Source organism: Taudactylus pleione, unplaced genomic scaffold (assembly GCF_031769625.1).
Source record: "Taudactylus pleione unplaced genomic scaffold, aTauple2 ptg000161l, whole genome shotgun sequence".
Classification (NCBI taxonomy): Eukaryota; Metazoa; Chordata; class Amphibia; order Anura; family Myobatrachidae; genus Taudactylus; species Taudactylus pleione.
In genome coordinates this window covers 336342-362986 of record NW_028284563.1, presented here as the reverse complement: position 1 = coordinate 362986, position 26645 = coordinate 336342, and the positions used below count along the sequence as shown (strand labels likewise).

At 46.3% G+C, this 26645-nt stretch overlaps 2 protein-coding genes across 2 annotated transcripts; both read left to right on the top strand.

Annotated features, from left to right (window-relative positions):
• Window positions 1-12889: 12889 nt before the first annotated feature.
• Window positions 12890-24481, top strand: LOC148521502 (SLC35A4 upstream open reading frame protein). The gene is made up of 3 exons (XM_088475049.1): window positions 12890-13002; window positions 19074-19169; window positions 23711-24481. Exons 1-3 carry the CDS (start codon window positions 12988-12990, stop codon window positions 23906-23908), a joined length of 309 nt encoding a protein of 102 aa, XP_088331175.1. The 5' UTR covers window positions 12890-12987; the 3' UTR covers window positions 23909-24481.
• A 12-nt stretch (window positions 24482-24493) lies between these two features.
• Window positions 24494-26292, top strand: SLC35A4 (solute carrier family 35 member A4). Its single transcript, XM_088475048.1, has one exon. The coding sequence runs from the start codon at window positions 24494-24496 to the stop codon at window positions 25460-25462; it is 969 nt and encodes a 322-aa protein (XP_088331174.1). The 3' UTR covers window positions 25463-26292.
• Window positions 26293-26645: the final 353 nt, after the last annotated feature.

Sequence of the window (26645 nt, the reverse complement as noted above, 5' to 3'; positions counted from 1 at the left end):
ACCAAAAATCAGGATGACAAGCTCGGGACTGGTGCCAGAGCCAGGGGTGCCCTTTCACCGGGCCCCACAGCCGCATCATCAGCCGTGACCGTTAGTCAGTCCAGGCCAGGGATTCCTGGGGAGTTGGTAACCCCCCCAATAAAGGGGTCACCCTCTCCAGGGCACCCCTGGCCTAGGCTGATAGCCCGGGGCTATCCCCGCCACCCCTGGGTGGGAGGAGGTGGGTAGAATGTGTTAGGTGTAGTATAAAAAATAGATTTATCATCATTGTCTTTACAGTGGAACTACAGGTCCCAGCAAGCCTTCCCCGCATGCTGGTACTTGGAGAACCACAAGTACAAGCATGCGGGGCATTAAGGGCCCACTGGTACCTGTAGTTCACCTGTAAAGAAATGGTTAAAAAAACACACAACACACCGCGATAATAAAGCTTTATTACATACATACATACACATACATACTCACCTGTTTCCAGATGTTCACGTCCACTTGTCAACGTAAAGTATCCCCACGATTTACCTGTAAAAAAGATCCAATACTCACCATTACGTCCCATGATGTTCTCCGCAGGAATCCAAGACGGGCCCTGATACAATGCAAAAGCATGTTACTGCATGCTGTTACATTGTGCTACTGTCTGCTCGTGGGAACAAGCAGACTTCAGTCCCGGGCCACCGGCAAATCAGCGGCGGCTAACATTAGCGGCCGCTCATTGGCTGGGACCCATGTGGGCTTAGCCAATGAGCGGCTCCTCCACGTGGGTCCCAGCCAATGAGCGGCCACTAATGTTAGCCGCCGCTGATTGGCTGGAGGCCCAGGACTGAAGTCTGCTCGTTCCCACGAGCAGACAGTAGCGCAGTGTAACAGTATGCAGTAACATGCTGTTACATTGTATCCGGGACCCCTCTTGGATTTCTGCGGAGAACATTGTGGGACATTAAGGTGAGTATTGGATCTTTATTTACAGGTATTTCGAAGGGATACTTTACGTTGACAAGTGGACGTGAACATCTGGAAACAGGTATGTATGTGTATGTACAGTCAGGTGCATAAATTTTGGGACATTGACAGAATTTTCATATTTTGGCCTCTATTCACCACCACAATGGCTTTGAAATTAAACAAACAAGATGTGCTTTAACTGCAGACTTTCAGATTTAATTTGAGGGTAATTACATCCAAATCAGGTGAACAGTGTAGGAATTACAATGGTTTCTACATGTGCCTCCCACTTTTTAAGGGACCAAAAGTAATGGGACAAACTAAACAATACTAAATCTAACTTTCACTTTTAAATACTTTGTTGCAAATCCTTTGCAGGCAATTACAGCCTGAAGTCTGGAACGCATAGACATCACCAGATGCTGGGTTTCATTCCTGGTGATGCTCTGCCAGGCCTCTACTGCAAATGTTTTCAGTTCCTGCTTGTTCTTGGGGCATTTTCCCTTCAGTTTTGTCTTCATCAAGTGAAATGCATGCTCAATCGGATTCAGGTCAGGGGATTGACTTGGCCATTGCATAACATTCCACTTTTTAGCCTTAAAAACTCTTTGGTTGCTTTTGCAGTATGCTTCGGGTCATTGTCCATCTGCACTGTGAAGCGCCGTCCAATGAGTTCTGAAGCATTTGACTGAATATGAGCATATAATAATGCCCGAAACACTGGTATGTTTTGGATCATGAGCAGTTCCTTTCCTTCTCCATACTCTTCTCTTCCCATCACTCTGGTACAAGTTGATCTTTGTCTCATCTGTCCATAGGATGTTGTTCCAGAACTGTAATGGCTTTTTTAGATGTTGTTTGGCAAACTCTAATCTGGTCTTCCTGTTTTTGAGGCTCACCAATGGCTTACATCTTGTGGTGAACCCTCTATATTCACTCTTGTGAAGTCTTCTCTTGATTGTTGACTTTGACACATATACATCTACCTCCTGGAGAGTGTTCTTGATTTGGCCAACTGTTGTGAAGGGGTTTTTCTTCACCAGGGAAATAATTCTTCTGTCATCCACCACAGTTGTTTTCCGTGGTCTTCCGGGTCTTTTGGTGTTGCTGAGCTCTCTGGTGCGTTCTTTCTTTTTAAGAATGTTCCAAACAGTTGATTTGCCGACACCAAATGTTTTTGCTATCTCTCTGATGGGTTTGTTTTGATTTTTCAGCCTAATGATGGCTTGCTTCACTGATAGTGACAGCTCTTTGGATCTCATGTTGAGAGTCGACAGCAACTGATTCCAATTGCAAATGTCACACCTAGAATCAACTCCAGACCTTTCACCTGCTTAATTGATAATGAAATAACGAGGGAATAGCCCACACCTGTCCATGAAATAGCTTTTGAGTTGATAGTCCCATTACTTTTGGCCCCTTAAAAAGTGGGAGGCACATATAGAAACCGTTGTAATTCTTACACCGTTCACCTGATTTGGATGTAATTACCCTCAAATTAAATCTGAAAGTCTGCAGTTAAAGCACATCTTGTTTGTTTCATATCAAAGCCATTGTGGTGGTGAATAGAGGCCAAAATATGAAAATTCTGTAAATGTCCCAATATTTATGCACCTGACATCTATCTATCTATCTATCTATCTATATATATATATATATATATATATATATATAAAATAAAAAATCAAATGTCCTGACTAACTCATCAACGAACAGCCAAAACCCCTGGACCTAATATTTATGCACCTGACATCTATCTATCTATCTATCTATATATATATATATATATATATATATATAAATAAAAATGAAAATCGGGGAGTGTATCCCTTCCAATGTCCCAATATTTATGCACCTGACTGTATGTATGTAATAAAGCTTTATTTTCCAGGTGTGTTGTGTGTTTCTTTAACCATTTCTTTACAGGTGAAGTACAGGTACCAGTGGGCCCTTAAAGCCCCGCATGCTGGTACTTGTGGTTCTCCAAGGACCAGCATGCAGGGGAGGCTTGCTGGGACCTGTAGTTCCACTGTAAAGACAATGATGATAAACCTATTTTTTACACTACACCAAACACTATCAACCCACCACCCACCACCCAGGGGTGGCGGGGATAGCCCCGGGCTATCAGCCTAGGCCAGGGGTGCCCTGGAGAGGATGACCCCTTTTTTTGGGGGGGTCACCAACTCCCCAGGGATCCCTGGCCTGGTCTGACTAACGATCAGGGCTGATGCTGTGGCTGGGGGGCCCGGTGAAAGGGCACCCCTGGCTCTGGCATCAGTCTCCCGCTAGGGTCCAGGGCCGGTATTAAATATACGGTGGAACTCAAGTAATTTTTTTTCTCCGTATATTTAAAACCAGCTCTGTCCCTGCTGCCTTGTGTTGGTTCTTACATTACAGGGGATCCATACACATTTTTTTCCCTGTAATGTTAAGAACCTGGACAGGCTGGAAAGCCCGAGGCTGGTTAGTGTTTTGGGGGGGGAACTCACGTCATTTTTTTTAAGACATTTTCTAATTTTTACAAGGGAAAACAAGCAGCAAGCACATATCTCACTGATATGTGCTGGCTGCTAGCTCGGGAGAGATTTGCAGAGAGAAAACACTGCAATCTGGGGTGAGTAATCTCCTGCAAAACGAGTTACTCGGGAGAGATATCTTGTTCTGCTTCACCATCGGCTAACTCGTTTAGCCTCAAATTGCCTGTTGGTAAAAGAAAAGGGATTAAATCACCCGAATTTTGGCGAATTCCAGCTAGATAAATCACTTTGAAAATCGGGACCATCTCGAATCTTAGTAAATTTACCCCTTAGGGCCTGATTCAGAAGTGCATGCGATGTTTGTGCAGTTGAGCGATTATTTGCTACTGCACTTGCTCAAAAAGCCCTGGAAACCCCTACGGTGCATGTGTTCTCTTGAGTGTAAGCCGAGTCTGTTGTTGTGTATGAAAGGGCTGGCATTGGAACCGGCAAGACAAAACCATGGGCGTTTCAGGGCAGAGTCTGGGAAGTGGCCTGAAGTGTGTGCAAAAAAGGCCGTCTCACGGGTGTGATATGGGAGTGTCACAAGCGTGTTAGTGAACGCGGCTGTGTACCCAAATGCGGAGCCGCAGCCACAGAGGCCATTATGAGCCGGAGTTCAGAGTGAGACCCTGTGCCAGCCATAGGCTGGTGCAAGTGTCAACAGTGGACGAGATGGTGCACCAGGGGTGGATCTAGACTTTTAATTTAGGGGGGGCAGTTTAATGATAATAACAATGACTCCTCCTCTTTCCTATCCTGGCACCTCCCCTTTTGGGTCCGGTGGGAGCACACCTTAGTGCAATTGTGAACAGATGCATGGAAAGGTATGTGTTCATTATCCCGGCGGAGGTGATGCCGACGCTTACAATACAGGCATCAGAATACCGACACCGGTCAGTATACCGGCGCCAGCATCCCGTCCGCCAGGATGCCTAAGGTAATTAGCGGGGTGGGGGGGGGTGGTTAGGCACTAAGGGGAGGGTTAGGTTTAGGGTGCAGGGAGGGGTACGTTAGGTTTAGGCACTGAGGGGAGGTTAGGTTCAGGCACCAGGGAGGGAGGGTTAGGGTAGGAAGAAGGTTAGCATACCGACCAGCAAGTGTCGGTATGTTAACCCTGTCGGGATCCACATGTCGGGATTCTGACTGCCTGGATCCGCTCCCCATGGAAAGCACTTATTTATATACATACTGTACATATTTATATAAACACACACTATATATATATATATATACTGTGTATACTATCTATGTATACATACATACACACACACATACATATATACTGCCCCCACACCTCCACAGTTGCTGGAGCCGGCATGCACATCACAAAGTGACACACACAGTTTTTCGTCAAACCCTCCCCAGGGCTGCAGACACTGGCTGCTCCCACAGTGTGCGGCACTAATACCGGGGGGGCAGAGTGGCGGGAGGAGGATGAGGGTATGCTCTGAAGTCTAGCAGGAGGGATAGAGAGGTGATAAACGGGGAGGAGACGCTCTCACTCATGGGTCCTTTTGTGGAGCCTTCTTTTACCTCAGAGGCAGAGCTGCTTCCCTTGCTAATGCCTGGCCCCAGAGCCGCTGTCACGTCGCGATAAACAGCGAGCATCAGCAGTGCATTGTGCCCGGAGTTGGAAACAGACAGGAGCAGGTGGTGGAGGAGCAGAGCTGCAGGTGGGACCACCAGCCAACACTGCAGCACTGCCACTGAAGTTACAATACTCTGTGGTCGCCACTCGTAGCTGGACCATGAGGCTGCACACTGTCTGGGGGAGTGTCTGGCGCTCGTGCTAGGGGGGGTCGATCGCTCCAATCGCCACTGTGGTGCAATGATGGTGGAGTGTTTGGAACCACCGGTGGATGTGCACTGTCCATGGGCATTGAAAGTGGATGTCTCAGGGCATTTAACTGTCTGGCACACACTAGTACACAAGGGGAAGGCTTAAACTACAAATTGCTAAATCACTGCTGCAACTCTGCAAAAAAATTGCAACTGCGGTGGCATTAATGAACCTTTGAATCAGGCCTCATTGTGCAGAACGGGTCCTGCGTGATTGCATGCAAAGCACCAGCAGACTGTCAGATAATCCGATGTTGCGTCCATGGACACAGCTCAGATCATTAATGCATGCCGAGGCATGGTGCCTCCTGCTGCATTACCATAATTGCAAGGACGGAATTGAAAAGTTGCTTGCGTGCAGCTTTGCAATTCCATCCACTGCTGAATCAGGCCCTGAATGCAATACAGATTATCATTAATACATTTGAACAAACTGAAGATGTTTATAAAGTAAATCAGGTTGCAGATTGATAGGACTTGGTGGCCCCTGCCATGGAAGTCATTCAGCAGCCATTTTGTAAGCCACTCTGTTGTTAGTATTCCCACAGTAAAGACGCGTTTTGCTCAGCTGCGCATCCTATCATTTTTTTAGGTGATCCGGTATCATCTACATGGTGTCAGAAGAGTGGGTGCAAGATCTCCGCCGCATCCATCCTCTGGTCTTCTATGAGCACATATTGGGCTTTAGGTTGAAGGAGCAGTGCATGACCTGCTATACGGGATTGGCGGGCCGACACATCAAAGATAAAGGAGAGTTATGTTAAAAGTACCTTCGTTAATTCTCTTTCTTCGAAGTCCATAGGTCCACAGGGAGACATTGTGGTGTAGGTGGGACCAGACACCAACAGCAAAGCTTTTCAATCCCAGGATGCTCTAGTCCAAACTCAAAATACCAACTGGGCCGAATATTCAAGGTCTACAAGTGTGTGGGCCGCAACAAAAAAAAAAGCCTTATACACAATTATTAAAGGCTTATTATTAATAAAAACCAAAGCAGTGCCCCCTGTTGTAGTGCCCCTTATGCAATTCTACCCTGTATTACAGTCCCTTTTGCAATGCCCCCTGAATTTGTGCCCCTTATACAGTGCCCTTAGTAGTGCCCCTTTATGCAGAGCCCCCAGTAAAGCCCCTTTATGCAGAGCCCCCAGTAATGCCCCTTATGCAGTGCCCCCAGTAATGCCCCTTTATGCAGAGCTCCCAGTAATGCCCCTTTATGCAGACCCCCCAGTAATGGCCTTAGCACTGCCCCTTATGCAGAGCCCCCAGTAATGCCCTTAGTAGTGCCCCCAGTAAGGACCCTTATGTAGAGTCCCCAGTAATGCCCCTTATGCAGAGCCCCAGTAAGGCCCTTAGTAGTGCCCCCATTAATGCTCCTTATGCAGAGCCCCCAGTAATGCCCTCAGTAGTGCCCCCAGTAATGCTTCTTATGCAGAGCCCCCAGTTATGCAGAGCCCTCAGTAATGCCGTTAGTAGTGCCCCCAATAATGTCCCTTTTTGCAGAGCCCCCAGTAATGCCCCTTATGTTGTGACCCCAGTAATGCTCCTTATGCTGTGCCCCCTCTCAGTATAGAAAACGCCCCATTCACCTGTCTGTGTTGTACTTACCTTTCTTCATGATGGCCGTCCTCGCTGTCCCGAGTAGATGCTGCCGCTGACTGGATCTAATTAGATTCAGAGCGACAGGTGAAGGCTCCGCTCGTCACGGGTGACGTCACCCGCGCGCTGTATCACTGAGGCTTCTGATCGCTTCAGAGACCACTGTTGCCAGCCTGCACTGCCCGATCGGAGCTGTGCCGTGCTGATCCACGCTAGGCCACACTAGAACCTGTGTTTCCATTACTAAGGGATCGTGATAGCATCCTCCACAGGTACACCTATGGCTCCCATCACCGTATGAGCTCTCAGGTACTTACATTTGTGTCTTGCAACACATTTCAGGAATCTACATTATTTCCTGATACAGACCTGCTCGTGGTTCTTCATGCTTAAAATTTGTTGGGGATAATCCACGGTATCCGGGACTTTGTTGCACGTGTTGGACTTAACACCAAAGACCTTTGTCTTCTTTAATGGGGAGAGCTACCATTAGCTAGATTGTGTCAATGTTTTCATTTCACTTGCATTGCTAAATACACCTGAATTAGGTTACTTACCTGCAGCAATTAGCATTGCTTTTGGCACATATTTTTTAATCAATATATCTTCAGTCCGATGGATTGAGATACTAGTATCGGAGGCTGATCATCTCCTATATCTGTATTCACAATCTTTATTATCCTTCATTGTTTACATTCTATATAGCTTTCTCAGCTGAATTTATGTGATTATTATGTGTTTTTATATGTAATTTTTTTATGTGTGTCTTTTCATCATTTTAATATCTTCTTTATAGATAATACATTGAGCCTAATATACTAAGGTGTTACTCATATGTTTCCACTTAATTATCAGAGCGCAGTGTATTTTTCATACAGCCTGAAGAAAGGCAAGAATTCGAGAAACCTTAAAAGACTTGCGGGTCATGGTTTCTTGGAGCACACCATTGGAAATACGTATGCCATATTCTGTGGTAAATCCTGGCTGAGGCCGGTTTACGTGCTCTAAGCATGGTCTGGACCACAGAGCTGGAGAAATCCTTAGCCGTTAGGAGGGATGTCTCAAGAGCCAAGGTCATTAAAGACAGACAGGCTAGGTCCGGATGTAGACATGGACCCTGAGACAACAGGTCTCGTAGAGGAAGTTAAAGGGGAACGTCTATGGAGAGCCTTTGAAGATCGGAGTACCAATGACATCTGGGCCAAGCTATGAACAGGACTGTGCCCCCCTGCTGTTTGAACTTTGGAAGCACTCGAGGAAGTAGGGATATTGGAGGGAAGAGATATGCCACATGGAAGTTCCATTTCACCAACAATGCGTCTATAAAGGCCGCGTTGGGGTCTTGTGTTCTGGCTCCATAAATTGGAAGTTTGTTGTTGTGTGTTGAGGCCATGAGATCCACTTCCAGTAGACCCCATTTGTCCACTAGAAGTTGAAAGACTTCTGGATGTAGAGACAATTCTACTGCATGCACGTCGTGACGGCTGAGAAAATCTGCTTCCCTATTGAGAATCTCCGGATTGAACACTGCAGAGATGGCTGGGAGATTGCTTTCGGCCCATGTGAGAATGTGGGACACTTCTGTCATTGCTGACTGACTTTGAGTGCCCCCTTGGCGATTGAGGTAGGCCACTGCCATAGTGTTTTCAGACTGAATTTGTACTGGCCTGTTTTTCAGAAAATTCAGAGCCAGAGTGAGAGCTCTGTAGATGGCATGAAGTTCCAGGATATTGATTGGTAACACTGCCTCGACTGAGGACCATTGGCCCTGGAAGGAGTGCTGGCCAGTAACTGCACTCCACCCTTGGAGGCTTGCGTCTGTGGTGAGGAGAGCCCAGTCCGAGATCCAAAAGGGATGACCCTTGTTCAAATGGGAAGTCTGTAGCCACCAGGTTAGGGACAGGCAAACCTCTGGGGGGGGGAGGCTCATCATATGGGATATGAGCAGATGGGGTAGCCCGTTCCACCTGGAGAGGATCAGGTGTTGTAGGGGCCTGGAGTGAAACTGGGCGAACTCCACCATGTTGAAGGTGGTCACCTTTGATCCCAAGGCCTGCATTGCAGAGTGAATTGACACTCTGCACTTGTGAAGCAGTCTGCCTAGTCTGTGCTGGATTGCTGAAATCTTGCTGTTAGGAAGATTATCTGAACTCGAGAGTCCAGGAGGGCTCCCAAATGTACCATCCTTTGAGATGGTGTTAGAGAAGATTTATTTCCAGTTGATCAGCCAACCGTGCGCTTGAAGAAAGGCAACAGTTACCTGTAGATGGTGGTGAAGTGTCTCTGAGGAGCTGGCCAACAGCAAGAGATTGTCCAAGTATGGGAGCAGTTTGATCCCTTGATGGCGAAGAGAGGCCGCCATAACTGCCATGATTTTGGTAAAGACCCGGGGGGGGTCTTTGAAAGGCCGAACGGCAAAGTCTGAAATTGGTAATGTTGCTGTAGTATAGTAAACTGGAGATATTGTTGATGAGAAGATGCCATACGTACATGTAGGTAAGCATCCTGAATGTCTAGAGATACCATAAAATCCCCAGGCTCTATAGCTAGGATAATGGAATGGAGGGTTTCCATACAAAATCTGGGCACACTGATAAACTTCTTCAGAGATTTGAGGTTGCGTATAGGCCGGTGAGACCCATTGGGTTTCTGAACTAAGAAAAGGGTAGAATAATAGCCCTTGCCCTGTTGTGAGGAGGGGACCCAAATTATTACTCCTGAATTCAGTAAAGACTGAATGGCTTTTTGGAGCAGTAGGGCCTTGGTTGGGTCTGATGGAGGTCCTGTGCAAAAGAACTGCTGGGGTGGTCGCTTCAGGAATGAGAGGGCGTATCCGTGGGAGACCACTTTCCTTACCCAGGCATCTGACGTGGTTTGATGCCACACCTGGGCAAATTGAAGAAGTCTGCCTCCCACCCTGGGAGCCCCCAGGGAGAGGCCCACCCTGTCAGGCTGTAGTCTTGTCCTCAGACTTGGCAGGTGGACGTCTAGTAGCCCAGGCCTGTTTGGCCCTAGGTTTGGAGGCCTTGGCTGATGTCTGCTGTCGTGGAAAAGACTGACCCTTGGCTTTTCCTAGAGGGTGAAAGGACCGTAAGGATGTCGTTCGAGGCTTTGTATTATATGCAGAGGGCAGGAACGCTGTTTTGTTAGCCACCAAAGTACGTAGTCACAATTTTATCCAAATCTGGACCAAATAGGATGTCTCCTGCATAAAGCAGAGACTCTAGAGCCTATTTTGATTCTGAATCTGCTTTCCATGAATGTAGCCAAACAATACAGCGGGCCACTACCGAAGTGGCAGATATCCTGGAGGCCAGGAGAGCCGTATCCCTAGCTGTTTCACCTAAGTAGGAGGCTGCATCTCTAATGTGAGATATGTAGGACAGCTGTTCCCTTGAAGCATCAGGGGGAAATATCTCTTCTAGGACCTCTGCCCAACTCTCAATGGCTTTTGCCATCCAGGGAGTAGCCATAGCACGACAAGTAATAGCTCCTGTAAGAGAGCATATAGATTTATGACTAGCTTATATACGTCTATCTGTAGTCTCCTTCAAGGAGGTTGCAGTATGAATGTGGCATTTTTAACAAGAGGTGTTACATGAGAATCCACTGCTGGGGGAACTTCCCCTTTAGTACAATCAGTAGCAAGAAGAGGGTAAAAGGAACTGAACCATTTTGGAATTTGAAACCTTTTATCGGGCATATTCCAAGCTTCACTCATGGGATCAGAAAGCTGGTCAGAGTGAGGAAACCCTGGTAAAACAACCTTTTGTCACTTAAAAAGTGCGTGTTTTTTCTTAGGAATGGGTTCATCCTCTTCTATTTGTAGAATAGTTTTAACAGCTCTCACAAGAGCAGGTATATTTAGTTTAGAGGGTGGCTCCTCTTCTCCTGAGTCAGAGTCAATGACTAGAGAGATCTGCGTCTTTTGCCTCCCCAGATGATATATCAGAATCAGATAACTGTGGGGATTGGGAAGTTATCATAGTACGTTTAATAGGCTTAGTAGGTAAAGGCTTTTCTTTTTGCAGCATTTGCTGAAAAACTGTAGAGATATTAGTCAAACTCTGTACTGAGGTAGACAGTACGTCTACCCATGGGGGAGGCAAAGGATTGCAGAGAGTACCTGCTGTGACCATCCCATAGGGGGAGCTACAGTACCACTGGGAATGCTACTTGGTCCGCAAGTTTTGCCAGCATTTGTGAAAAGGCAGCCCAGGGTGAGTCCTGAGGGAGAGACACTGGGGCTGATGGGCCTGGGGCTGTGTAACAATTAATACAGAGACCATCCTGAATGAGGTCCTCTGTGGCTAAGCCCGCAGAGCAGGACTTACAAGACACCAGAGTAGGAGGATCAGCATCAGGCTGATTGTTATTCTTTCCTCTGCCAGCCATAGCCACAAGAATAACAAAATACACAGTATGATACAGTGCAGTGAACACCCTGGATAATATGGCACAGTGTAGCGTGCAACTGCATTATAAAGTATGGGATAGCCCTCACAAGTATATGGGAAATGTGAGGTACAATGAACCCCCTATACCTTAGTATGTCAAGGTATAGTAGAATAAAGGGAAAGATATAAGCGGACAGTATAGAACGTAGAGATTACCGCCAGCACAAGTCACATACAAATGCAGAAAATCATTACATGTTTACAATGGGCACTAAAATCAACTACACAGACCACAGTGACTGGTAGGATATAGCGCTGTATGACCAGTCCCATTGTTGGCCAGATTCAATTATCCCAATTGTGGTTTTAGCGCGGTCCACCCGCTCGCTTTTTGCGAGCGGCTCTGAATGAGGTCCTAAGTCCACACTCGCCTACTCTCTTGGAATGGCCGGGAGGCTCCCGAAAATCGGGTGGTGCTTCCGGCCACCCGGAAAAATGGGCAAGTCTCCCACACTCCCTCCACCCGCTCGCAACACCCAGCTGCCGCCCACATACAGAGCACTAGTGGGCATTCAGGGAGGAAAGACGTGTAGTGCGGACGGGATGGGGGGGGGGTGCCATGATGTGATTTGCGCTGAATGTAGTCATTGTAGCTCCAACCCCTGCTATACAATGTGTGTTTTCTCATCACTGTATAGCAGGGGGGGGGCACTACCACATCCCCTCTGTGCCGGCCTGGCTGCCTCCCGCAAAGTTGGTAAGTATATTTAAGTCACCTGTGCTTGAGCTTTGATAGACTTAAAATCTGGACTGTACGGGTGCCTTGAGGCTCGAGTTTGGGCACCACTGTATTAGTACAACACAGCAAACAGTACTTGCCGACATTCTGGCCGCCCCCTCTGGAAGAGGGCTGTCAGGTGTCAGGTCGGTGCAGCCTGTGTGGAGGCGGCTAAAGTGGGCTGTGCAGGAGCGTTCTGGCGTGATCGCGTCATTGCCCCTCACTTTATAATGCCGATATTACCAGCATTGTAAAGTTGGGTGCGGGACTACGATGACGCGATTCAGTGCGAATCGCGTCATCACACCACCCTGGACCGCCCACTTTCATGTGTGGGCTGCGGCCATTCCGGGGGACTTACCTACTCTTGCAAAGGAGGGAGGTGGTACCCCATTTTTGGGAGGCTCCCGGCAGTCCCAGGAGAGTAGGCAAGTATGCAACACAGGTGACTGCAGGAAGGTAGTGCAGGAACAAAGCATCTTGCACACGATGGAAGGGGTCATGTTGGAGGATTTGCATTATGTTTGGCTAAATAAGTGATAATAACAGTAACTGCAATAACATTCAGGCTATATATACCACTTGCACTTGCTGTATGTTGCATTGCTGTAGTAGCATTGCTGTAAGCAGCAGCATTGGTGTAAGTAGCATGCTGTAAGCAGCATTGGTGTAAGTAGCAGGTCAGTTTTCCGAGCATAACTTGTTATTGTTTAAAAATGAGCTTCAATTGTAGTTTGTGACTGATATACAGCTCTGTATGATTGACAGGCCAAATGGGAGTCCAGGGAACTTAAACGATCCCCAAATCGTAGCTCGTCACAACACTTGTGCAATCTATCTCAGAGTTAATCGATTCACCGGCAGTGCTGTTGCAGCCGTCTTTCTCTCACTGCGCCTGCGCTGGCCGGACAAGATGTCGGATGACAAGGTGAGTGGGAGAGAAGCGCAGAGGGGGAGTAGTGACCCGTGTGGTAGTTGGTATGGTATCTGCGATTTGGGTTTTCATACGATTCTTTCAACTGGGTGCTCACATGGAGTTATAACGCGGCCGAGTTAGCAGTTGAGCGACTTTCATGTAACTGTTTTGTGAATAAGGTCCCACGGCGTGGGGGCCGCCATCATCCTGTAGTCCAGGGGGGTCTAAGCCCAATAAGGCTCTCTCTGATGACTGTGCTGTGACTTGTAGTTCCTAAGGATCTGCGGGCACACGGGTCACATGTCTGTAGCCATGGTAGGAGCTGGATAATGTCAGCATACAAACCGTGTGTGTGGGCCCACATCATGGCTCATCACTGTATTATGTCTCTGGGGGTAATGAATGGCACCTTCTGCAATGATTGCTACTGCGTGTGCTGGCAGGTTACATCCCCTATAAACCCTTAGTCCACTGCTTGAGCTGGATACACACTACAAGATGGTGTACCCAGGCGACGGGACGACATGATATGATATATTGCGCCGTCCGTATACATTGCGCGATGCAGTGGCATGCGGCCCGATGTATCGTTATATGCCGCGTTTAGCAGCATGGTGTTTGCAGCATCGCTCCCAGCAGATGGGACGATGCGATGAACTAACCGTGGGCATGCCCAGTTGGGTGTAGGCACCATGCGATCAGCGAAGTATATCGTTCTGATTTGCGTCGGGATGATATATTGTACAATGGATCATATAGTGTGTACCCAGCTTTAGTTGCCCACATTCTGGAAGTAAGGTGAGGGAAATTATATTTCAAAAAATATTATGAGTCATTGCCATGCCGACATGCGCCTATTCAGGAGGGTTCATGTCCGAGCTCTCCGCCATGCTCTGGTGACACAGTACATCTCCCCCTCTCTTAAATCGACCACCACACTTTCTCCTTGCTAAGCCTGATACATGTAGTATGGGATAAAGCTTACTGGTGACTGTGCAGAGACCTAAGATCGGTACATGCAATGCAATAATCTGGCTAAAATCAAAATAATCTCAAGAGTGTGTGCACAACACCCGGGTTGACTATAATTCCAAAACCTGTTGGATGTGGCCTGCTGCACAATGTTTTGCCAAAGCGATGAGCAGTTGTCGTAGTGTGCGGGAGATGTACTAATCTCAGGAAAGTGATACATTTGTAAAGTGATAAACTACCAGTCACTCCGCTCCTAACTGTCATGTTATAGTGGCATATTCAATTGGGTGCGAGGTTTAGCAAGGAAAAAAAACAAATTTGGATTACCCCGTGTATGCGCACTCCCAATACCTGCGGTATTTAAAAAAAAAAAAAAAAAAAAAAAAAGCGGTCACTGGGTTTTCAGAGCTGAAAACCCTGCGCCGCATGAAAAAAATTCTACACTTACCTGCCCGGGGTCTCTGCGGCTCCCGATGGCCTCCTCTCACTGGAGAAGTATCTGCTGGGAGCCTCCAGGGGCTGGTGGGAGGAGCAAGGGCTGCTGGGAGATCTAGTTCTCTTAGCGCCCATTACAGGAGGGTGGCACACAGACACTGGGAACACACACTGGGGGTCACACATACTCACTTGGACACACTAACACTCACACACACTGACATACTCACCCTGCTGCAGAAGACCCTGCTTCCAATGCTGGATGCAGAAGACAGCGCTGCAGAAGGTAAGTAATTAAGGACTAAGTTAATTGTAAACTTCCAGTTGCTTAATTAGTCCTCAGGGGGGGTGCCGCAGGGGCCCCAGAGAAAGTTCCACTGATTTTTTCCTAAAATTAACGATTTTAGAAAAAAATCAGACTTGCTCTGGAGGTGCGAGAATAAAAACCTCCCGGTGCTCAAAATATAAAGAAAAACACGCACCTAATTGAATAGCAAAATTCCTGCACCTGCAGGAAAAACCTCACAGGTGCGGGATTTATGCTTTTCTTGCCCCCAATTGAATATGTCCCCATAGGCTTTATTTGAAAAATGTCAGGAGCTGATTAGTTGGTAGTTTATCACTTTCCAGAGCTTAGTACATCTGCCCTGTGTGTGAATTTCCGATCTGTCTGACATTTTTGCTGATAGTTCTTTTAAAAATGTCACCTTTGTGGCGATCTAAGGACCGATGATCATTCGGAATGATAAATCACTAGTGTGTACGCTCGAAATTGTATGTTCTCAAGATCGTTTCTACGCTCAGGAAATTGTCGTCAGTCGGATCATGAATGGAATGCTTCAGGTGTCCATCTAGCATTACTCTTTTATGAGAAAATACGGTCTGCTCTGTTGTGCTGGGAATTAGCTCTACCGTGGGATAGAAATCGTACCGGCAGGAGATAAGAATTGGCTTGCTAGTGAAAAATCTTTAATATTAACCAAAATATCTAAACATCTCCAATAAAATAAATTCACGCTAATTAGTTTAGGACCTCTCTTCTGTCGGGACACATAAATAAAGCTAATGTAGTCTCGTCAGGAGCCTATCTTGGCAGCTAGAATTCCCATACAGTAAGATTGTTGGTAGCACAATCAGGTACATGAGTTGTCCGCACTGTCATCAGCACACATTCCTATATAATGGTAATTCTGGTCTGCCGTACCCAGTGTCCCTCCAGCCCCCCCCCTGACTGCTGCAGCACTTCCTCTCTCTGCAGGGTCCCCTCTCCTCCTCTGGGTGCGAGCTTGTCTCGTCTGTCACGGCAGTGGGCGCTGTTGGGGGTGCACCTGTGGCACGCGCCCTGGCTCCAACTGCACATGACGGAAATGGGATACATCGGGATTATTATATAGATACCTTCCCAGAACATGGCTATTATCATACTATGCTTAAAGGTAACTTTAGATAAATCTATACATCCATCGCATACGGCCATTTTAACTGGATGTAGTCACAATCCCGCCACATGGGATGCTGGCGCTTAGAATACCGGTGCCAGAATCCCGACACCTGTCAAATTTCTGGCGCCTGCATCCCGAAGGTAAGTAGTTGGGGGACAGAGAGGGTTAGGGTTAGGCACTGGGGGGGAAGGGTTAGGGTTAGACACTGGGGGGGAAGGGTTAGGCCCTAGGGGAGGAGGGTTAGGGTTAGGCACTGGGGGGGAAGGGTTAGGGTTAGACACTGGGGGGGAAGGGTTAGGCCCTAGGGGAGGAGGGTTAGGGTTAGGCACTAGGGGAGGAAGGGTTAGGCACTAGGGGAGGAAGGGTTAGGCACTAGGGGAGGAAGGGTTAGGCACTAGGGGAGGAAGGGTTAGGCACTAGGGGAGGAAGGGTTAGGCACTAGGGGAGGAAGGGTTAGGCACTAGGGGAGGAGGGTTAGGCACTAGGGGAGGAGGGTTAGGCACTAGGGGAGGACGGTTAGGGTTAGACACTGGGGGGCAAGGGTTAGGCCCTAGGGGAGGAGGGTTAGGGTTAGGCACTGGGGGGGAAGGGTTAGGGTTAGACACTGGGGGGGGAAGGGTTAGGCCCTAGGGGAGGAGGGTTAGGGTTAGGCACTTGGTGAGGAGGGTTAGGCACTAGGGGAGGAGGGTTAGGGTTAGGCACTAAGGGAGGGGGTTAGGCACTGGGAGGAAGGGTTAGGCACTAGGGAGAGGGTTAAGGTTAGGCTCTAGGAGGGAGCTTTGGTGCAGGGAGTGAGAGTTAGGATACCTACCGACAGGTGTCTGTACCCTTAGCCTGTCGGCGTCAGGATTTTGACCGCCGGCATCCCGTGCCCCAACCCATTTTAACATATTTGTTCTGATGTTGTATTGGTGTTAGGAATACATTTGCTTTCATGGTACATGATTTGCTAACCCTGCATTGAAAGTTATATCTGAGCAGCTAGATACTTGGCTGGACAAGACTGGGGACTATTATAATAGCCTGCAATTTATATTTAAAGCGCCAATTAAACTAATTGCCGCTTTAATGTAGCAACTAAATTGTTTTCGGCTTCCGCAAATTTCGGGGTGTTACATTTGGCTCTGGGAGTGATTTCACGAAGAGGAACCGGCAGCTCCTCCCAACGCAATGCAGGAAAGAATACGACTTCACCCAGATCAGTGTTAGCCAGACATATTGTTCACATATATCCAGTGATAACTCATAACATACAGGTGTGAAATTTAGTTTTATGTTGTATATTACAGGTACATACATACCAGTGTAATATAAATCTGCCACCACCTCCCCCTGTCTTATTACTTATTCCCTTCTATGTGGATTAAGGTTGTGTTTTGGGAGATAACGAGTAATACAGATCACTGCTGTCTGCCAGCGAGTATCGAACTGGAGCTTAATCAAATCTCGTCCTCCAATGATCTCCTCCACCACAGTTTGAGTTTACCCATCTGCTTTGCTCCTTGTTATCTACACAGGAATGATAGATAAGCCGGTTGATAGGGAGTTAATAATATGCTGTAAATGTAACTACTTGGCAACTGAGATTGGTGGTTGCTGTATGTTGCCGTAATCCCAGGTTGTCCTGAACTAAAATAAAATAGCTGGTCTGCAAATGAAAGCTCAGTCCAGCTTCAGCCTCCTGGCGATCGGATGCTATTGGTGATGTCTAACCCTGTACTGTTCCTGTCTCTGTACACGCTGATGATTTATAGAGACAATGGATGTATAGCTGGGTACACACCTATACAATCATTGGGCCGTTCCTCCAATATCGAGAGAACGGCCATTGGATTGTATAGGTGTGTACGCTGTCCCGATGCAGGAGCATTAGCCGATAAATGGCTTTTAACGCTCCTGCAACGGTCGGGATCGGGAGGTCGCAGCTTATGTACAGTTTAATGTTCATCGGGTCGACCTCCCAATCCCATAGAAGCCCGTACACACTGAGCTATGTCTGCACAGTGTGTACGCTGCTAACGGGGTCACACTGGGGACAGACTGCACGGCTGATCGGGACAGTTTTAACCGATCAGCTTGCAATCGTAAAAGTGTGTACCCAGCTTATCTCAGCAGTTTCTTGCATTAGCTGAGTGTGCTAGAAGCACCAGAGCAGTGTGTGACACCCCAGGCAGGAAAGAGGAACTGCACGGGTTGTGACAAGGCAGGTTCCAATGTTGGCATCGTCTGCACTATTCGATGGCCATCCCTACCATAGAGTGAACAGGCCTCCTGGGAGGAGTACTATAAATCTTCTCGGGAGGAGCTACACCACAAAAAGACACTAGATTCTCTTCAGCCTAGCTTATAAATAGCCAGGCAGCCAATAAGGAGAGGTCTCTTATGACAGCCAAATACTGATAGTTACACTTTGATTGGTTTAGCTTAGCCAATGACAGATGGCAACTCTCCCTTTAGTTAATATAAAGTGATACTTGCATACTTTTATATTTGTGTTAATGTTCAGTTGAAAAGTATACCTCTGTGCAAGGCTATAGAAATTATTGAATAGATAAGGGGCCGGAAGCCTTTGACACTCCAGCTGCTGTAGAACTACACTTTCTAGCATGCACTGCCACAGTTTAAGCATACTCTAACAGCAAAACTGTGGCAGGGCACGCTGGGATATGTAGTTCCTTTTATCATGACTTTAATCCCATGGGCCATTTTTTAGATTATTGAAATAGGAAATCTGTGAAAAGTTTAATATGAACTCCGACGTACCTTTCTCTTATCAAAATTCTCCCCAGATTTGTCAGACAATAATTGCTCCATCCAGCACTTTAATCTCACACACTAGAGCATGGCTGAACAATTCACCACATTTATAAAACTTAGAAACTCATCATATCAAGGGAACAGTCCCCTAGAGTCCCATTTGATGAGCCTTTTCATGTTTTCTCTTTGCTATTCCTTTGTGCTACTGTTTAATGTTTTTTTTCGATCTCCTCAGTCTGCTGGCATTACCTTGTAATGGACAGTACAAAAGTGCAGTACAAAACCATTCTGCTGAATACCGTTTTCATTGTGTCCTTTTGTATCATAGACTTCTCTCATGAAAGTTCTGACTTCAGATTTGTGGCTTCCAGTTTCCTTGTTCAGGGCTGGATTCTACCTTCGGAGCTCCTCTGAGTCTTCACTAGTTTTCCTGTTCGTACTTCCTAGTATTTAACTTGAATTTTCTGTTATCAACAGGGTGCCCCAAAGTTAAAGGATCTCGCCTTTCTGAAAGATCAGCTGGAAGGTCTGCAACGTAGAATAGAGACTGAGGTCCAGTCTGGAGTATCTCAGGTAAATTAATATTTTATCCTTTGTCTTTTGAGAAATTACAAATGCAAGTACTCCCATTTAATTGTTTTCTGTTTTGTTTTTTCTTCAAATTAATCCCCCATATAGCAGAACCGTGGAGTTCTACTCCCAGTGACACCAATGGTTTGATAGATCCTCACCTTTGCCATTGGTCTGCATCCAATGCTTTGGAAAAGTTTGAATGTAAACTGTGGGCAAGGGAAGTTTGCTTGTCCGACTATCGGCAGCATTAGCTTTCCTTTGCCAACAACTTCCACTTCTGAGATTCTGGGGGGTAATGCAGTAGCCTTTGAGATGCCGGCACCGTTGCGGGTCTGCCTGATGTTTTAGAGAGGCAATCATTTAAAAAGCAAAACAGGGTGTTTTTGCCTTTTATATTATATGCCGCTTTAAAACATTGGGCAGATTCGCCCTTATCGTTCCGATGCCGGCACCTCGCAGGTAATTCCACCTCTGCCCTGGAGAAGCTTCATGTGCAGGCGCTGTTAGGGGCGGAGTAGCTATTAAACGCCTGGCGCCTTTTCTGCAGATTGTGAAGTTTGTACCTGAAGGACCTGAATCTGCGTAGGATGCAGCAGCCTCCGACGCCAAATGCCACTGCATAGCCCTTCCCTGATGTACATCTGTGTGTGCGAATGTACAAGGACGGAGACGCCCACTTTCAGAGTTCTTAGACGCTCCAGTAGCGCAACTGCGACTCTGGGCGCAAGCGCAGAAATTAAAAAATTGCTTTACTGCGTCCGACATCGGCACTGTGCCTTATTCCGAATCGCCCATAAAAATGAATTTTAATTTTTTTTTTTTTCATTTGCGGCTCAATTGTACAGTCTTTATAATACTCCAACGTATGTTTTCTACCGATAAAGGTTTGTGCTCTCTGGGGAGGGGGGGTATATTTACTAAAGTGCAGGTTTTTAGAAGTGGAGATCTTGCCCATAGTAACCTGTCAGATTCTACTTATCATTTATCTAGCACCTTCTAGAAGATAATGGCTAGAATCTGATTGGTTGCTATGGGCAATATCTCCACTTCCTAAAACCCCACACTTTAGTAAATCTATCTCTGGGTGTATATTATTACGTTATATCCTACCTTACATCTTATGATTTGATGCTGAGATAAACACACCTCTTTGATATAAAGCTGTCGGATGAGGTTATATAACATTACCAGGGGACTAAAAATAGTAAAAAAAATTGATTTGCCTTAATAAACACGGTTGTAGATGTTGCTTATTTTGCTCTCATGCACTGTCTGTATTCCTTTAGGAAGCATATATGTGAATTGTAGTCTTATGATCAGCATTATATATCATTTCCTGAATAGCTTTTCAGAAACCACCTCTTCCCATTTCCGCTTGTTCAGTTTGCCATATTGCGCTTCGGTGTGTTACTGTAAGAGGAAGGCGACGGGTTACTGAGCGCCATCTGCTGCCTGTCGTCGTCTGATAAGACTGACATAAGAGAAGTTACTGTCCGTGCTCTGCTGAGGCCGTAAATGAGCAATAATAACAGACTTAATACCACCTTATTAGTTCTTGTTTGTGATCCCGGCATCACTCATGGGAGTCTTTGACATTTTGCTGATGTCTGTTGCTGGTTTATTTAAGACGTGACCGCAGCAACAATAGAAAAAGTTCTGTAGGTGGGTTTATTACTGTATTATTTTTATTGTCTTGTTGTTTTATCATTAACCGTTACATGCCCATCCTGTGTCAGCCTTACCGCGACTGCCCTCCTCACTGCTAGGATACTGGAATCAGGATGAAAGGAAAACGTTTCAATTGTTCTCAATCGTGAAGGAAATGGGCTTAGCTGTTTTTGTCTATTTTATGGTGAAGCTGCATATTATTCATTTTTATACTGACTGCTTATGTATGTTATAGTCGCCGGTGCTATTTTCTGTCGGGCAGGTGGCACAAAGCATTCCAGCGATAACAAAACAAGTAGCATTATATACGTTCTATTCTAATCTTCTCCAATGCAAACGTGCATTAAAGATGTCTCCCCATACACCTAGCCTTGATCCGCACGTGGATGTATGGTGTAGCATCTTTTTTGCCCGAAAACTCGTCTTCGTCGCAATTCGATGCGACAAACCGCTTCTCGAGACTGCACTGATTAATTTGATTTGCGAGACTTGCATATCTGTGTGAGTCTGAATCCGTATACGATGCACAACGGATCCTGGCGCGGAAAATAGCTACGAGCACTGCATCGGAGCACTTCCTATACAGATTCAGACCTGGTCGCCCACAGATATACATAGTCTTCATTCTAGCACCTGGTACAACCCATGCAGTTCCTCTTTCCTGCCTGGGGTGTCACTCTCTGCTCTGGTGCTTCTAGCACACCCAACTGAGCAACAAACTGCTGAGGTCCTGACCAGAGTGTGATGGATGCAGTAGAGCAGAGAGCGACACCCCAGGCAGAAAATAGGAACTGCAGGATGCTAGAGTGAACACTAGATATACAAGTGTCACACATCAAATTAATCAGAGCAGTCTCGTGAAGAGGTTTTGTCGCATTCGATTGAGACTAAGATGCATTTTCTGGGTAAAAAGATGCAAAAAAGAAGCTCTGCACTAGAAGAGTCGCAAGGGATCTGATGTGCCGAGAAAGGCTGTTTTACCCGACCTCAGCAATAGTGTATGAGGACACATCTCGCATATGAATAACCATATATGACCGATTTTGCTTCACACCTAAAGCCAAACTACTGAGTGACTGGATCAAAGCAGTCATGTGGCTGGCGGAGGACTGGCAGCGCCAATTTGTGGTTGTATTCAACCAGGTTTTCAGACCAATCAAATTCTAGTTATAATTTTGTAGCCTGTACTAGATCAGGCATGTCAAACATGCAGCCTGAATAAACATTTTCTGCGGCCCCAGAGTGTGGGCTCACATAAATGTATGCGGCGAGCATATTACCCGTGACGAGCGGAGCCTGCGCCTGCCGCTCTGGATCTAATTAGATCCAGTCAGCGGCAGCGTCTACGCGGGATGGCGTGGACTGGAGCGGTGCCCAGCTTCCGTCGTGAAGAAATGTAAGTACTGCACAGACAGGTGAGTGGGGCCTGTTCTATACTAGGAGGGGGCTTTACTTGGGGGCACAACATAAGGGGCATTACTGGGGGCTCTGCATAAGGGGCATTACTGGGGGCTCTGCATAAGGGGCATTACTGGGGGCTCTGCATAAGGGGCATTACTGGGGGCTCTGCATAAGGGGCATTACTGGGGGCTCTGCATAAGGGGCATTACTGGGGGCTCTGCATAAGGGGCATTACTGGGGGCTCTGCATAAGGGGCATTACTGGGGGCTCTGCATAAAGGGGCATTACTGGGGGCTCTGCATAAAGGGGCATTACTGGGGGCACTAAGGGCATTACTAGGGGCTCTGCATAAAGGGACATTACTGGGGGCACAACGTAAGGGGCATTACTGGGGGCTCTGCATAAGGGGAACTAAGGACATTACTGGGGGATCTGCATAAGGGGCATTACTGGGGGCTCTGCATAAGGGGCACTAAGGACATCACTGGGGGCTCTGCGTAAGGGGCATTACTGGGGGCTCTGCGTAAGGGGCATTACTGGGGGCTCTGCGTAAGGGGCATTACTGGGGGCACTGCGTAAGGGGCATTACTGGGGGCACTGCGTAAGGGGCACTATTAGGGACATTACTAGGGGCACAACATAAGGGGCATTACTGGGGCACTGCATAAGGGGCATTGCATAATGGGCTCTAATACGGGGTGGAATTGCATAAGGGGCACTGCATTGGTTTTTATTAATAATAAACCTTCAAAATTGTTGGGGCGCGCACACACTCATAGACCTTGAGTATTCGGCCTGGTTGGTGTTTTGAGTTTGACATGCCTGTACTAGATAAATGACATCTAAAAATGAATTGGCTGCAATGGACACCCCCCTCCGCTTATCCTCTTTTCTCCCTATTGGTCTATTAAATAACATTTGGTTTGGGACGACCATCACTTTGGAGCCCACACATTGTAGTGGTTGATGGTCATATTTATGGACATATTGTGAAAAAAGTATCTTGCACCCTACTTTATTTAGCATAATATCCTAACAAATGTGTATTTTATAAGTGATCTCTTCCTTTAAAATGTATATCTGTTTCCAGAGCTGGATTAAGGGGGGTACGTGCCCTCGGTGCCCCTGGACCCAGGGACGAATTGTCACGGTACAGATGACCACTGGTTGTCATCCCTGCCTGTTGTGTGATAATCAGGATCGAATAATCCGCTATTTTTGCACTATTGTATTGGGGTACATTTTCAATAAATATTCCCTTTGGAACTTGTCTAATTGTTACTTACCTACTTTTTCTCTCATGCATAATGACACTATGCACCTTATTTTGGACCATTGGGGTATTAAGCGCCCCTTGCGTCCCCTAAGTCTTAGTACAGAGTTGTCTGCATTCAATATAGTTTTTGTTAATGAGATTTTAACATTGATCTAAAAAAACCAAAACTAAACTACAACTTCTTTGACATTTGCAGGAAGGCTCCATTCTGAGTTCCCCATTCCTGAAGGGATTCGTGGCCGGTTATGTTTTTGCCAAGCTCAGAGCCTCCGCTGTGCTGGGCTTCGTGGTGGGTACCTGTACCGGAATTTACGCTGCTCAAGCCTACGCAGTACCAAATGTGGAGAAGACCATCAAGGACTACCTAAATTCTTTAAGAAAGGGACCTGATTAGACTGGAGCAAAGGTGCTGACAGTCTAATAACTGCACCTTTCATGCTTTAAGTGCTATATTGGAACTCTATACAGTATTGGGTACCTCCTTTTACAAACTATGCAATTGTCTCACCTGGATCTGCCGTGAGTAGCAGGAATTGGCTCAGCAGGCCTGTTTAACTGTTTTCTCTGTATTTACTTATGTTCATTCAATGCAAATTGTGTTTTAGATTTATCGTTTAAGCGCAAAAGTGATGAGGACATCACCCCTTATTTGCACACACTGCACTTGCTGAGCAATCAGTGAGCTGAATGGGCTACAAGACTTTCATCTCTGTATTGTTCATTTAATTTTAAATAACACTGCAGCATCTACATTAGACTATATTGCTGGTCAAATTTCATATACATATATAACCTTCGCTGCTGGGAAATGGCTTTCATTTAGCAGATATAGCATAGTAACCAAGCCTAGGACCTTTTTTTTTCCTGTATCTTTGAATTGTGCAAACATATTTTAATGCAATATGAATAAACTCAACTTGATGCCAATTTTGTGAGCATCTGCATAACTGCCTTTATGTAGCTCGCTGGTTCTGCAGGGATGTTTATTATTGATAATGTGGGGCCAGTGGAATCGCTGAGTTCGTCCACTGGTAAGATACTCAGGCGAGTGATATGGGGACTGATGTTAGTAGTGTCTGTCTTCATCTATGGGTCTCATGCCCCTTTGATAACCCTGTGTAGAGTGGGTGGACAGATCCCGTTCAGTTCATCTGCTGTTGTCCTCCTTATTGAGTTGTCCAAATTCTCAGTGTCCATCGTCTTGCTGCTGATCTGGGATCGGAAGCCGTTGCAGATATCCGTCTCATGGAGGCTGGCTGCTCCCTACGCCCTGCCTGCTATTCTGTATGGCGCCAACAATAATTTAGTGGTTCACCTGCAGCACTTCATGGACCCCAGCAGTTTCCAAGTCTTGAGCAACCTGAAGATTGTCAGTACGGCCCTGCTTTACAGCGTCTTCTTACGTCAGAGGCTCTCTGCCCGCAAGTGGTATGCCTTATTTCTGCTGATGGCGGCTGGCGTGTTCTACAGCTATGGTGGGATTCAGGATATAGAGGAGCGTGCTGCCGATACCCACTTATACGTCAGTCTTCCAGGTCTGCTGCTAATCCTACTCTATTGCGTGATCTCGGGACTGTCCGCTGTTTACACAGAGGTCACGCTAAAGACTCAGAAAATCCCACTGAACTTGCAGAACATTTTCCTGTATTCCTTTGGCATAATCATCAACTTGCTGGTTCATGTAACCGGAGGTCACAGCCAAGGCTTCCTGGATGGCTTCTCCATTTGGGTCCTGGTAATCATCGTCAGCCAGGCCCTCAACGGCTTGATTATGTCGGCTGTAATGAAGCACAGCAGTAACATCACCAGGCTCTTCATCATCTCCCTTTCCATGCTCGTGAACGGGCTTTTGTCATACGTGCTGTTCCAGCTGCAGCTGACCGTCCTTTTCTTCTTGGCTGTCCTGCTCATTGGCTTCGCTGTCTATTTGTTTTACGGCCTTAAATGAAATTGCAAGATGCAGCTTGGCATTTACGCCCGTGTGATCGCTCCCTCTCTAATTCCGTTTGCCAGCTCCTCTACTTCACTGTGCCAGCAAAATCTCCATATCGTCCCTGTTTATTTTTTACTTTGTATTTTCGTGCTTTACTCCAAGATAATTGATTTTCCACAAATGACTAATATCACTTATAACAATTCTCCATTTAAGCTGGTTTATTATTAATGGGGATATCTCATTCGCTATAACTATATTTCTATTATTCCAACTGTTGCCGACTGCAGCTTTAATGGAATTTACCACTGGTGCAAATAAAGTACGTGTCCACCCAACATTATACTATACTACCAGGAATTTCAGTTGATGGTTACGGGGCTGTTATAAGAGAGAAGATTTCTCAATTACATTAGGCCAGGTTCAGTTTTTTTTATCGGAGAATGAACAGATCGTTTTCTATTTGTTGGTTTATTTCATGTACAGTGAATAAATGTTGAATGATTGCCATTGATTCATAGTTATTGTCTTGTTACGGTGCTCTCGCTGTGTAATCTGCAGATGTCGCTGTTCAATCAGGCAGTTTGTAGTCCGTAACTCCTCCATTAATAGCAGACAAATCATCATAACAAAAGACATACAATAAATCACATATTAAAAATAATAAATCAGCCTGGCAGATCACAGCGTTGACCGTGATTGGGTTTGGCTACAAGAATCAAGTACTGGCTGCATGTTGTGAGTAAAATTATAAATCAGATGATGAACTCTGGATGTTCCAACACCTAAGTCCATAAGGATATATATTCAGAAATACCCAATAAAATGTATTTTTCTAAATTCTCTTACTGTGCCCCATTGATTTTATTTGTGTTTCAACCCACTTTAATAAAGTTGATGGGGGAAATGTGAATTTATTGCACTAAAGCTACCTGTGCACACCTCAAGAACCCAATCACGTTTGCTTCGTTTTTAGGGGTGTTTTTCTGTGATCATACGGGAATGCCCCACGTGCCTCCTATAGGAGCTGATGACCCCTATGCACCTATTCTCTGCATTTACCGCAATGCTTCAGAAGCTCAGGTGTAAGTGTCAGGGTTTCTCAACCTTCAAACGAGCGCTAAGGCTTGTGAGTTACTAGTGCTAAGCTAAAAAGTGCACATGTGACACCATTCTTACAATGAAAGTAAAGCACCGT